The sequence below is a fragment of the Grammomys surdaster genome, unplaced genomic scaffold, assembly GCF_004785775.1.
Source record: "Grammomys surdaster isolate TR1022 unplaced genomic scaffold, NIH_TR_1.0 125832, whole genome shotgun sequence".
Lineage (NCBI taxonomy): Eukaryota > Metazoa > Chordata > Mammalia > Rodentia > Muridae > Grammomys > Grammomys surdaster.
Genome location: NW_021620660.1, coordinates 2,097,720 through 2,112,430, shown reverse-complemented (window position 1 = coordinate 2,112,430; position 14,711 = coordinate 2,097,720). Strand labels below are relative to the sequence as shown.

Genomic DNA, 14,711 nt, shown 5'->3' with positions numbered 1-14,711 from the left:
CTCTCTCTATCTCAAGCTAATGTAACTCTTTTCTTATGCTTCTTCTCAAATCATTTCCTTCTATGTGATCCCACAGTAAGTGATTACTTTTCTGGATTTTATGCCACCTTTCTAATTTTCTACAATTTTTCATTTTTTCCCTTTCCTCATTAAGCAGTTAAGCATATAACCAGTGAGTCGGATGGCCACGTTGGGAGTACTGCATGACATGGCAGAACCAGGACAGCAGGAGCAGCCTGTCACCAACTTCTTTTTAAATATAGAACTAGAAATCCAAAGCCAGATGTGGTGGCTCAGTATGTAGAAGACAAACACAGTAGTGTCAAGAGTTCAAAGACATTCTCAGCTGCATGATAGGGACTCTAAGGCCAGAATGGGTTACTCTGAGACTCTCTGTCATTGTCTTCCCTCACCCAAGACAAGAACCAGGGGTTCTACTGAGAGCTCTTTGCAGAAACCCTTTAGCAAATGATTTGCTCTGAAAGCATTTTTAATTCCTGAGTTATGAGCTTCATTTTCTGTACAATAACCCAGTCTGCTTTCTTGGAGGCCACAACAGTACCAGGGACCCTATATAAGACCCTGCCCTATGCCCAATGCCTGCCAACTCTCCTCACAGCACAGGCAACAGTAGTGAACTGCACCTCATCCCCTGGGCTTCATTTTCAGGCTCACAATTCTAGCTGCTTTCCTAGAGGTGACAACAGTACCAGGGACCTGAGTTAAGACCCACCCTAAGCCCTATGCCTGCCAACTCCCTCTTATAGCACACCCAACATCCTTATACTGCACCTCATCACCTGGGCTGAATAGTCCACCCCAAAACTACTGCAGGAGACCTCTGCTTTTCCAGCGGCCACACTGGTTCTAAGGACCTCAGAACTAACCTTGGCACCCAAAGCACCAGAGGTTACAGGCTACACACACACACACACACCAGCAGAAGCACACTACCAGATTTGAGGGGATGACATCTATATTGTAAATAAATAACATGTCCAATAAAAAAATAAAAAATAAAAAAATAAAATAAAAAAGAAAAGAAAAATAAAAAACAATATCTATCCAAAAATCCAATCCTACAGAAGACACTAGAAAGAAAATTCCAACCCAAGGAGGTTAACTATCTCAAACAAAATACAGGAAATAAATAATTTCATACCAGAAAAAGGGAAACACACACATACACACACACACACACACACACCACACATATACCACCAGCACCACAACCAACATCAAAATTACAGGAATTAATAAGCATTGGTCATTAAAATCTCTCAATATCAATGGACTCAATTCCCCAATAAAAAAGATAGAGATTATCTCAGAGTAAAGGACTGAAAAAAGATTTTCCAAGCAAACGCACCCAAGAAGCAAGCTGGTGTATCCATTCTAATATCTAACAAAAAAGATGTTCAATCAAAATTAATCAAAAGAGATGATGAACGATACATATCAAAGGAAAAATCTATCAAAAGGACATTTCAATTCTAGATAAATTTGACTCAAATGCAAGGACACCAACATTTGTAAAAGAAAAGTTACTAAAGCTTAAATCACACATCACCCCACACACATTAATAGTGGGAGACTTCAACACCCAACTCTCACCAATGGACAGGTCATCCAGACAGAAAGTAAACACAGAAATAATGGAACTAACAAAAATTATGACTCAAATGGACCTTACAGATATCTACAGAGCACTTCACTCAAACACAAAAGTATATACCTTCTTCTCATGGAACCGTCTCCAAAATTGACCATATACTTGATCACAAAGCAAGTCTCAACAAACACAAGAAGACTGAAATAACCCTATGTATCTTATCAGACAACCATTAAAGATGGACTTTAGTAACAGAAACAACAGAAAGACTACAGATTCATGGAAACTGAATGACTTCCAGGTCAAGACAGATATAAAGATATCTAGAATTCAATAAAAATGAATGCACAATATACCCATACTTATGGGACACAATGAAAGCAATGCTAAGAGTGAAGTTCATATCTTCATAAAAAAGTTAGTGAGATCTTATACTAGCAACTTAACAGCACACCTGAAAGCTCTAGAACAAAAACAGCAACACACTCAAGAGGAGTTGAGAGCTGGAAATAACCAATTTTGAGGTCTGAAATCAATAAAATAAAAACAAAGAGAACAATACAAAGAATCAATGAAACAAAAAATTGGTTCTTAAGAAAACCAATTAGGTAGACAAGCCTTTAGCCAAACTAACTAAAAGGCAGAGAGAGAATCACACATCTAAATTAACAAACTCAGAATGTCAGGGGGAACATAATAATAGATACCATTGTTATGTGGGAAATCTAAGGAATCATTGTCTTACTTTAAAAGCCTGTACTCCACAAAATTGGAAAATCTAAATGAAATGAACAATTTTCTTGATAGATACCACTTACCAAAGTGAAATCAAGATCAGATACACAATTTAAACAGATCTATAACCACTAAGCAAATAGAAGCAGTCATTAGTCTCTCAACCAAAAAATGCCTATGACCAGGTGGTTTTAGTGCAGGATTCTACCAGGCTATCAAAGAAGAGCTAATACCAATACTCCTCAAATTATTCCACAAAATAGAAACAGAAGGAATATTACCAAATTCATTTTATGAGGCCACAGTCACCTTGATACCTAAACTACACAAAACTCAAAAAAAGACAGAGAAATTTCAGATCAATTTCCAATGAACATTGATGCAAAAATACTCAATAAAATACTTGCAAACTGAATTCAAGAACACAACAAAATTACCATCCACCATGATCAAGTAAGCTTCATCTCAGAGATGCAGGGGTCGTTCAACATATGAAAATCTATGAATGTAATCTACCACATAAACAAACTGAAAGAGAAAAAACCACATGTTCATCTCATTATATCATAGCAGTGGGATACCTGACCCGGAGAGCTGAATACAGGAAGTGGATACAACTCTAGAGGGGAAGTGTGTTGCAGTCAATGAAGCTGGAAGGAATGGGATATCTGAAAAGTCAGATAAGCCTTTGGACATTAGCAGAGATGCAGAATTTGTAGCTTGCTTGGCTGGGTTTCAGTAATGTTTTGGTCCAGTGTTTCCTTACTATGCCCCTTTTCCCCTTTTGAGATGCTAATATATATTCTTTGCCATTGTATGTTGGAAGTATGTGATCTGATTTTTCCTTTTACAAAGAGTTAAAGTTAAGAGACTGCCTTGAGTATTAGAAGACACAACAAAATAGTTCATTAAAATTAAAGAGAAGAAACATAGAAAATAAACACTGCAGTAATGCATGTGAAAACATAAACATAAGGCTGACAGATTACAAAGACTACCCTGGATTTTAAAACACAATCCAATGAATAGATAGAAACATTGAAAAAAACTCAAGCGAAGATGAAATGGGAAAACCCATAACTCATTTAGAAAAACAAAGGAAAGCCTTATAAGCAGAATGAACCAAGCAGGAGTTAGAATATCAGGACTCAGAGATAAAAGATCTAGTTAAAAAAAAAGTAAAGAATATGAAAAAATTGAAAAACATGTATGAAAAGAACATATAGAAAATATGCATACAACACCATGAAAAGAACAAACGTTCAAATTATAAGAAAAAAATCTTGGAGGGAGAATAATCCAAGATCAATGGCATAGGCAAGATGTTCAATAAGATCATAGAAGAAAATTTCACCCAAACTAAGTAAAGACTCATGCATGAAGCACACAGAACACCAAATAGACAAGACCAGAAAAAAACATCTCTCAGAATATCATAGTTAAAGCACTAAGTATACAGAAAAAAGAAAGTATATCAAAAGCTTCTTAAGAAAAACTATAAGCCACATATAAGGGAAAATCCATCAGCATAACAGTTGATTTCTCAAGAGAAACTATAAAAGCCAGAGGAGCCTGAAACAATACATTATAAAAGACTATAACAGACAACCTAGAGTACTATCCAACAAACTATGTGCCATAATTCAAGAAATAAAAAGCTTTCCATGATATGAACAGTTTAAACAAATTTATGTCCAACAAACCAAACTTAAAGGAATTACAAGAAGCAGTATTTCAGGCTGAAGAAAGGAATGAGCAAAGCAGAGAGACTGTAGAAAGATGGGATGCCCAGAGAGACTGTAGAAAGGTAGATACCCAGAGAGACTGTAGAAAGATGAGATGCCCAGAGAAACTGTAGAAAGATGGGATGCCCAGAGAGACTGTAGAAAGATGAGATGCCCAGAGAGACTGTAGAAAGATGAGATGCCCAGAGAGACTGTAGAAAGATGGGATGCCCAGAGAGACTGTAGAAAGGTAGATGCCCAGAGAGACTGTAGAAAGATGGGATGCCCAGAGAGACTGTAGAAAGGTAGGTGCCCAGAGAGACTGTAGAAAGATAGGATGCCCAGAGAGACTGTAGAAAGGTAGGTGCCCAGAGAAACTGTAGAAAGATGGGATGCCCAGAGAGACTGTGGAGAGGTAGATGCCCAGAGAAACTGTAGAAAGATGGGATACTGTAATTTTAGAACAAGAAGTACCACTGAAAACACAAACAAACCCCAAAATCAACACCACAATGATGGAAACCAACACAAACATTTCAATACTAACTTTAAATATTAATAGCCTTAATTCTGCAATCAAAAGCTGACTGAATGGATCAAGAAACAAAATCAATGTATGTTGTGTACAAGAAACACTCCTTAGCTTTAAAGATAGATATATTTTTAAGAGGAATAGAAAGGCCAAATGTGTTCCAATCACACAGGACCAGAAGATAAGCCAGCATTATTATCCAATGTAAATATTACATCAAAAAAGAAATAAAAATACCACTTTAAAACTAACAAGAAAAGTCTCTAAATTTGTATGTGAATCATCAGCACTTTAATCAGGCTTTACCGAACTTCCTGAGAATAAGATCTATCATCTTTAATACCTTACTTAGCTATGAAAATGTTCTGACTATCTGGGACTGCTGAGTAGCTAGTTAGATATTAGTAGGCCTGGGGGACATTAGAGCTAGACTCCTTCCTGACTAGCATCTTGTAAAACCAGGTCTAAAACTGATTTATTAGTCAAAAGAATAAGACTTTAGTCGTATCTCTGGCCCTAGAGGGAGATATGACATAATGACTTGCCCAGAATGCCACTAATAGAAAATTATCTAAACTTTGTTCCAGAAGCCCTAAATCTAGTAGGATTGCTATCTACCAAGCACCCTGAAAAGGGACAGAAAGAGCTCCAAGCCCCTTTCTCCAACAGTCAATCCAAACAGATTGGTCAATATCCTGAACAGGAAAGGCCCCTCAGAAAAAAGCATTCTGTTCTAGAAATAGTAAAACTTTGGCCTAAAGCATAGGGTGCTCACTGACCCTTTGTCCATTGTTCACTCTTACTTTAACCACAGGTTAAACTATTAATGATCCCTTTGGCCACTATCTACTTTTATTCCATTGAGAATGTGCTCAACTGTTATCTGTGATAAATACTTGCTATTTCCTAAACTATACTCTGTGTATCATGCAAATTCCTTCAACATAGATTATGAGAACAAGGAAAAAAAGATTCTAGTGTTAGAATAGTAAAAATGTAAAATTAGTTACAGCTTTTTAATTTTGAGATCATACTTTTTCTGTCCTGAATTATATGACTTTTTGTTTAAATGATATTAAAAAATCCATCATTAAAATGAAAATATTCAAGTATATAAATAATTTAATTAAAATTATTTGAATCAAATTAAGTATGACCAACAAAGTAATCATCTATGAAATAGACCAGGGAAACCATTTAATCACAACTTGTCACAAAGAAAAATATAACAAAACTAAAACCAACAAATCATAAATCATCTTACCACCCATTTCCACTGCAGAATGCTGGAATAAATAAATAATGTTATACAAAAAATACTACATATTAAACATCAACCCTTCAGACAGTATTTCTTCAGCAACAAAACTATAAAACATCTCATAATAAAACTGTCCAATGTTTCAAAGGTATATAGGTCACCATTTTGAAATAGGAGAGGATGTCAAAGTCTCAGTTTATATACCATAGCTCAGGAATGGAACATAGAGGTTACTACCCCACCTGTCCAACCAGTGTACGCAGAACAATCATGAGGATCGGCTGTCTTCAGCCCTTCTTCCATCTGCTGCAGAAGATCTTTGATCTTGGTCTGGATACGCTTTATGAAGTTAGGAACAATCTAAAAATCAAAGGAAAAAAATGAGTTACATTACACAAGAAGAGAACATCATGAAACCAATAGAAAGCTGCACTGGATACAAGAGAGAAATGACCTTATTTGGCAAATTTCAGGTGACTAGTACCTATGCTGGTTCTTCAAAGTTAATGTTTTAATGAAACAATACCTTATATGGATTATAACTCTTAGATATTAGCGTAAAGAATAATCTTCAGAAATGAAGACTAGGGAACAAAAGAAACGCAAATGATTTGACTGTAAACATTTTTAGTCCATATAAGGAATCTAAGAAAAATCAGGTGATAGTTAATTTAGAATGTCAATTTGACTGGATTTAGAATCATCTAGGAAAGTTGCCAATAAGTGTGTCTGTGAGGACAATCGTAAGTAGGTTTAACTGAGAAGAAACCTATCCCACACATAGGTGGGAGCCACCCATTAGGTTTCTTTTATTTTATTAATTTGGATACTGTTAATGTTAATTTGTGCCCTCTGGTTAATCTAGCTAAGGGTTTATTTATCATGTTGATTTTAACAAAGAACCAGCTCCTGGTTTTGTTGATATTTTGTATTGTTCTTTCTGTTTCTACTTGGTTGATTTCAGCTCTGAGTTTGAGTATTTCCTGCCATCTACTCCTCTTGGGTGTATTTGCTTCTTTTTGTTCTAGAGCTTTTAGGTGTGCTGTCAAGTTGTTAGTGTATGCTCTCTCCAGTTTCTTTTTTTGTTTGTTTGTTTTTCTGTTTTTTTTTTCAGACAGGGTTTCTCTGTATAGTCCTGGCTGTCCTGGAACTCACTCTGTAGACCAGGCTGGCCTCAAACTCAGAAATGTGCCTGCCTCTGCCTCCCAAGTGCTGGGATTAAAGGCATGCGCCACCACCACCCGGCTCCAGTTTCTTTTTGTAGGCACTTAGAGCTATGAGTTTTCCTCTTAGCACTGCTTTCATGGAGTCTCGCAAGTTTTGGTATGATGTGTCCTCATTTTCATTAAATTCTAACAGTCCAATAACCCCTAAGGAAATAGCAGCAGTCATTAAAAGTCTCCCCACCAAAAAAAGGCCAGGACCAGATGGTGTTAGTGCAGAATTTTATGAGACCTTCAAGGAAGACCTAATTCCAATTCTCTTCAAACTATTCCACAAAATAGAAACAGAAGGAACACTACCCAATTCGTTCTATGAAGCCACAATCACACTCAGACCTAAACCTCACAAAGACCCAACAAAGAAAGAGAACTTCAGACCAATCTCCCTTATGAATATCTATGAAAAAATACTCAATAAAATTCTTGCAAACTGAATCCAAGAACATATCCAAACAATCATCCATCATGATCAAGTAGGCTTTATCCTAGGAATGCAGGGATGGTTCAATATTTGGAAATCCATCAACGTAATCCACTATATAAACAAACTCAAAGGGAAAAAAAACACATGATCATCTCACTAGATGCTGAGAAAGCATTTGACAAAATTCAACATCCCTTCATGGTAATAGTCTTGGAAAGATCAGAAATTCAAGGACCATACCTAAACATAGTAAAAGCAATATACAGCAAACCAGTAGCCAACATCAAACTAAATGGAGAGACACTTGAAGCAATCCCACTAAAATCAGGGACTAGACAAGGCTGCGCACCCTCTCCCTACCTATTCAATATAGTACTGGAAGTCCTAGCCAGATCAATTAGACAACAAAAAGAAGTCAAAGGGATACCAATAGGAAAGGAAGAAGTCAAAATATCACTATTTGCAGATGATATGATAGTTTACTTAAGTGACACCAAAACTTCCACCAGAGAACACCTAAACCTGATAAACAAATTCAGCAAAGTGGCTGGTTATAAAATCAACTCAAACAAATCAGTAGCCTTCCTCTACGAGAAAGATAAACAGGCTGAAAAAGAAATTAGGGAAATGACACCCTTCACAACAGTCACAAATACTATAAAATACCTTGGTGTGAATCTAACCAAGCAAGTGACATATCTGTATGACAAGAACTTCAAGTCTCTGAAGAAAGAAATCTAAGAAGATCTCAGAAGATGGAAAGATCTCCCATGCTCATGGATTGGCAGGATTAATATAGTAAAAATGGCCGTCTTGCCAAAAGCAATCTACAGATTCAATGCAATCCCCATTAAAATCTCAACCCAATTCTTCAAAGAGTTAAAAAGAGAAATTCTCAAATTCATTTGGAATAACAAAAAAACGAAGATAGCAAAAACTACCCTCAACAATAAAAGAACTTCTGGGGGAAAATCACCATCCCTGACCACAAGCTGTACTATAGAGTAATAGTGATAAAAACTGTATTGGTACAGAGACAGGCAGGAAGATCAATGGAATAGAGTTGAAGACCCAGAAATGAACCCACACACCTATGGTCACTTGATCTTTAACACAGGAGCTAAAACCACCCAGTGGAAAAAGGACAGCATTTTCAACATATGGTGCTGGTTCAACTGGAGGCCAGCATGTAGAAGAATGCAAATAGATCCATTCTTATCTCCTTGTACAAAGCTAAAGACCAAGTGGATAAAGGACCTCCACATAAAACCAGAGACACTGAAACTAATAGAAAAGAAGGTGGGCAAGACCCTTGAATACCTAGGCACAGGGGAAAAGTTCCTGAACAGAACACCAATGGCTTATGCTCTAAGATCAAGACTTGACAAATGGGAGTTCATAAAATTGCAAAGTTTCTGTAATGCAAAGGACACTGTCAATAGGACAAAACAGCAACCAACAAATTGGGAAAAATCTTTACCAATTCTACATCTGATAGAGGGCTAATATCCAATACATACAAAGAACTCAAGAAATTAAGACTCCAGACAACCAAATAACCCTATTAAAAAATGGGGTACAGAGCTTAACAAAAAGTTTTCAACTGAGGAAACTCGAAAGATTGAGATGCACCTAAAGAAACGTTCAATATTCTTAGTCATCAGGGAAATGCAAATCAAAACAACCCTGAGATTCTACCTCACACCAGTCAGAATGGCTAAGATCAAAAACTCAGGTGATAGTAGATGCTGGTGAGGATGTGGAGAAAGAGGAACACTCCTCCATTGTTGGTGGGACTGCAAGATGTTGCAACCACTTTGGAAATCAGTCCGGCAGTTCCTCAGAAGATTGGACATAGGTTTACCTGAGGACTCAGCTATACGATTCCTGGGCATATACCCAGAAGATGCTCTAACATATAACAAGGACACATGCTCCACTATGTTCATAGCAGCCTTATTTATAATAGCCAGAAGCTGGAAAGAACACAGATGTCCTTCAACTGAGGAATGGATACAAAAAAATGTGGTACATTTACACAATGGAGTATTACTCAGCTATTAAAAACAACAAATTTGAGAAATTCTTAGGTAAATGGATGGAACTAGAAAATATCATCCTGAGTGAGGTAACCCAATCACAAAAGAAAACACATAGTATTCACTCACTCATTATTGGATATTAGCCCAGAAGCTTGAAATACCCAAGAATCAACTTACAGACCACATGAAGCTCATGAAGAAGGAAGACCAAGTGGGGGTGATTCGGTCCTTCTTAGAAGGAACAACAAAATACTCAAAGGAGCAAATATGGAGACAAAGTGTGGGACAGAAACTGAAAAAGGGGACGTCTGGAGACCATTCCACCTGGGTATCCATCCCATGTGCAGTCACCAAAGGTAGACGCTGATGTGGATGTCAGGAAGTGCATGCTGACTGGAGCTTGACATAGCTGTGTCCTTAGAGGTCTGCCAGAGTTTGACATATTCAGAGGCAGATGCTCACAGCTAACCATTGAACTGATCATGGGGTTCCCAAAGGAGGAGTTAGAGTGAAGACTGAAGGAGTTGAAAGGGTTTGCAACCCCATGAGGAGAGCAACAATACCAACCAACCAGAGCCCCCAGAGTCTAAACCACCAGCCTGGGAGCACTTAGGGAGGGACCCATGACTCCAGCTATATATGTAAGGGAGGAAGGCCCTGTCGGGCATAGGTGGGAGAGGAGATCCTTGGTCCCATGAAGGCTGGACACCATGTGTGTGGGAATTTGAGGTTGGGGAGGTAGGAGTGGGGGGGTAGGTAGAGGCACATCCGCAGAGAAGTAGGAGGAGGGATGATGGGAGGGGGATGTGTGAATGGGGTAAGGGGATAACATCTGAAATGTAAATAAAATATCCCATAAAACAAATAGAAAAAAAAAGAAAAATAGTCTGAACCACACTAAGACAGCAGGAGTCAAAAACAAATCAGGCGTAGGGGCCAGAAATGGAGCAAGACATGGACAGTGGTCCAGAATAGTCCTTAGAAACAGAATATAGGTGGGGCAGTCTCTGAGAGCTTAAAGGGGTCCAGGTTAGTTGACACTGTTGGTCTTCCTATGGGGTTGCCATTCCCTTCAGCTCCTTCTATCCTTCCCCTAACTCTTTCATCGGGGTCCCCAAGCTCTGTCCAATGTTTGTCTATGGGTATCTGCATCTGTCTCAGTCAGCTGCTGGGTAGAACGTCTCAGTCAGTTGCTATGGAAGGTTCTAGTCTGCAAGAACAAACATAGCATCAGTAATAGTGTGATGGACTGGTGCCTGCCCATGGGATGGGTCTCAAAATGGGCCAGTCACTGGTCAGTCATCCCTTCAGTCTGCGTTCCATCTTTGTCTCTGCATTTTTATTTTTTTAAGACAGGACCAATTTTGGGTCAAAGGATTTGTAGGTGGGTTGGTGTCTCCATCTCTCCACTGGGGGTCCTGTCTGGCTACTAGAAGTGGTCTCTTCAGGTTCCATATCCCCACTATTGGACATTTTGGCTAATGTCACCTGCACTGATTCCTGGAAGCCTTCCTCATTCTTGCATAAACCTAACTCCAAATGGATCAAAGGCCTCCCTGTGAAACGTGAAATACTTAAAAGTCCTAAGGGAAAATAAGCAAACACCATAGGCATTGCACTACAAAATATAAGTTTAGGAAAAGACTTTCTGAATAGAACTCCATTTGCCCAGGAATTAAGGCGAACAATTGACAAATGGAACAGCATGTAGCTAAACAGCTTCTGGACAGCAAAGCAAACAACCAATCAAGTGAAAAGGAAACTCACAGTGGACAAGATCTCTGCCAGCTATACATCTGACAGAAGATTAATATCCAAAACATACAAAAAACTCTAAAAACAAAGAGTCAAAAATTGACTCAACTGAAAAATGGATTATAGATCCAAACAGAGAGTTCTCGAATGAATAAATAAAAATGGCGAAGAAGTATCCTTAAACTGATCATTGTTCTTAGCGATTATGGAAGTGCAAATCAAAACAACTTTGAGACTTCATCTTACCCTAGTCAGTATGGCTAACATCAACAAAATCACCTGCAACAAATGCTGGAGAGGTTGTAGGAAAAGGCGAGAAGCCTCCATCACTGCTGCGGGGATTGCAAACTGATGCAACCACTATAGAAATCAGAATGGGAAAAATCTCAGAAAGCTAACAATAAACTTCGCATACGACCCAGTTATGCCACTCCTTGGCATATGTCCCAAAGACTCAGCATCCTACTCGACAGATACTTGCTCAGTCATGGTCATTGCCACTATATTCTCAATAGCTAGGGAAGAAAAACAACACAAATGGCCTTAAACTGAGTGAAAGAATAATAAGGGTAGGAACCTACAGGCAAGAACTGATGCAGAGGTGATGGAGAAGGGCTTCTTACGGGCTTGTACTTTGTGTGGTCTATATACACAATGGGATACTATTCAGCTATAAATAAAAATGACATCATAAAATCTGCAAATAAACCAATGGAACTAGAAAATACTGCACTGAGTGAGCTAACTCAGACCTGCATGGATATTGTATGTTTTATCTCATTTTTGATTCCTAAGTTCCAAATATTTAGATATGAGTATTGTCTAAGTTAGGGTTTTTATTAATCTGATAAAACACTAACAATTGGCAACTTGGAGAGGAGAGGGTTTACTTTTATTATACTTCCACATTAGAGGCCATCATGGAAGGAATCAGAGCAGGAACCTATAGGCAAGAAGTGATACAGAGGTAACGGAGAAGTGCTTCTTACTGACGTGCTCCTCGTGTCTTGATCATTTTTATAGCCCCATGACCACCTACTCAGGGATGGCACCATGCACATGGGCTGAACCCTCCCATATAATCAGTGTGGAAATGTAAAATGTACTATACAGAGAAGTACAGGTAATCTGATGGAGGAATGTTCTCAATTAACAATCCTCTTCCCAAATGACTCTAGCTTGTGCCAAGTTTACATACAACTAGGCAACACAGTATACAGTCTGGAGTAAAGACAGAAAGCAGAAATGTTTTGTTTTGTTTTGTTTTTTGTTTTGTTTTGTTTTAAGGACCATGGGGTGGCATGTAAGGAACAGTATGGAGGGGAATTGTAGGATACAGTGATAGGAAAGGGAAGTGGGAAGGAAGCCGTTTATTGAGAAGGAGGCCAATACAAAAGAAGAGGATGTATGGAGAAACAACACTACAAATGTTTGAAAAAGCCACAAGGAATCAAATTCTTTTTATTTACCTATAATTACATATAATACATACTTTTAATGAAGGTATGCCACTTGGGCCTCCAGAGGGATGCGGCAGCCCAACTTCTCTGGCTCTACCTTCTACAGCACACACAGCTTCTCTTACTGGCTCTACCTTCTACAGCACACACAGCTTCTCTTACAGGCTCAGGTGGACTCCACACATAGCTGCTGCTATCTTTAGTAGTCATCAAATCATACTAGCATCTCCAACATGCTCAGGTTTCCACTGCAACTGAGGTTTTACCAATAGCCTCTTCTATGCTCCCTTCAGGACTCTGAGCCTGCTTAATGGTGCCAAGCCTCCACATTTCTCCATGACCTCCTTATTCCTGAGGTTCTCATGCCACCTAAGCCAGTGCCACTTGGGAGGCTCTTATACATTACCAAGTTCAGTTACTAGCAAGAGATGTGGCCTTGGACCATTATCGATCATTGCTTCTATGTGCTAACCCTGAGAGAATAATTCCAAATTTCATTGCAGTGATGCTGGTCTCTTAATCACAGCTGATTCTTTTCATACCCAGCTAACCAACATCAACTAACCACCCCAGTAAAGTAAAGGGTTCACTTCAGTGGTGCTAATCTCTTGTTAATCACAATTGGCTCTTCAGCCCCAGATGAGCAGAAACTATTGGTTCTTAGTACAAAAAAATAGCACATGAAGAGAGTTAGAAATCTTTAGGAACTGTGAAACTGTTCTCTGAAATCTTACAAGCCAGGCCTCTATCATCTGCATTTCTCACACCATTATTATCTTCCTGGTTCCCCAAACAGCAGCTCATCAAGCACTGACCGCTTTCAGCCCAAAGTCCAAAAGGCTTCTACAATCCTCCCGAAACCAACAGGGCCAGGTCTGTCACAGCAATACCTCATGAAAAAGCACCAGTTTCTGCATTAGTTCAGTTTCTATTGCTGTGGTATGAAGTGGTTTCAGTATGAAGTAAAGTCAGAGCAGAGAATCAAGGCAAGAATCTGGAAGTAGGAACCGAAGGCACAGATGAACGATGCTTACTGGCTAGCCCTCCAAGGTTCTCTAACCTTGCTTCATTAAATAAGTCAGGGCTACAAAGGGACCCTCCTACATCGATCATTAATCAAGAAAATGAGCCCACAGACTTGCCTACAGGCACTCTGATAGAATCTCAATGAGGTGTTCGGCCTTCCCAGATGAATTTACCTTGTGTAAAGTTGACAAACAACAACACACATACTAAGTAAGAACTGATCAATACTTAACAAAACCTTGTTGTGAACAGAGAATCATGGATTGGTTTTAACTTGGGTGTTGAAATTTGGGCTTGGCAATTTTATAAGATTTAATCACCAAATATATATCATACTAAGTCTTACCCCTGTCAAACTTTGAAAAACTTACTTGAACTCTGTGTGCCGTGGTTTTAATTTTTTAATTTGCCTTCATTTTACCTTTCATTTTTAAAGTAAAATATTTTATTGTATGAAATCCTGTCATTATCTAATTTTTTCTTTTTATTCTTTTTTGTTCAAAGTATAAACTTATCTTTACATTCTCTTCAACATTTCCTCATCTCATCTGTTTGTTTCTGTGTTATTTTATTTTTCTGAACAAGATGTGGATTCAAATTCCATACACAGTATAAGTAGTAAGTTAATATTAACTTTATACATATTATTAAATTGTCATATTTCTTGTAAACCTCTTTGTGGATGGGATTTCTTTTTTGCAATTCCTTTTTGCTTTTCCATATTGAAAGTACTTCTTTTTTTCATACAATATATTCTGTTTATGGCCTACCTTCCCCATGACCCCTCCCAGATGCCTTCCACCTCTCCAGCCACTCAAACCTTCCTTTTTCTCACCAAAAAAAAAAAAGCAAAAACCACCAAAAAACAATCAGGCTTTTCTGGAAGAAGGAGGAGGAGGAGGAGGAGGAGGAGGAGG

The 14,711-nt window shown here is 38.3% G+C and overlaps 1 protein-coding gene across 1 annotated transcript in view; it reads right to left on the bottom strand.

The window, feature by feature from the left end:
* Positions 1 to 14,711, bottom strand: part of Lancl2 (LanC like 2) — a 50,777-nt gene that overhangs the window by 27,078 nt on the left and 8,988 nt on the right. The window contains exon 2 of the mRNA XM_028789404.1: positions 6,107 to 6,224. Coding sequence (XP_028645237.1) covers positions 6,107 to 6,224 — 118 coding nt within the window. The remainder of the gene's footprint in view (positions 1 to 6,106; positions 6,225 to 14,711) is intronic.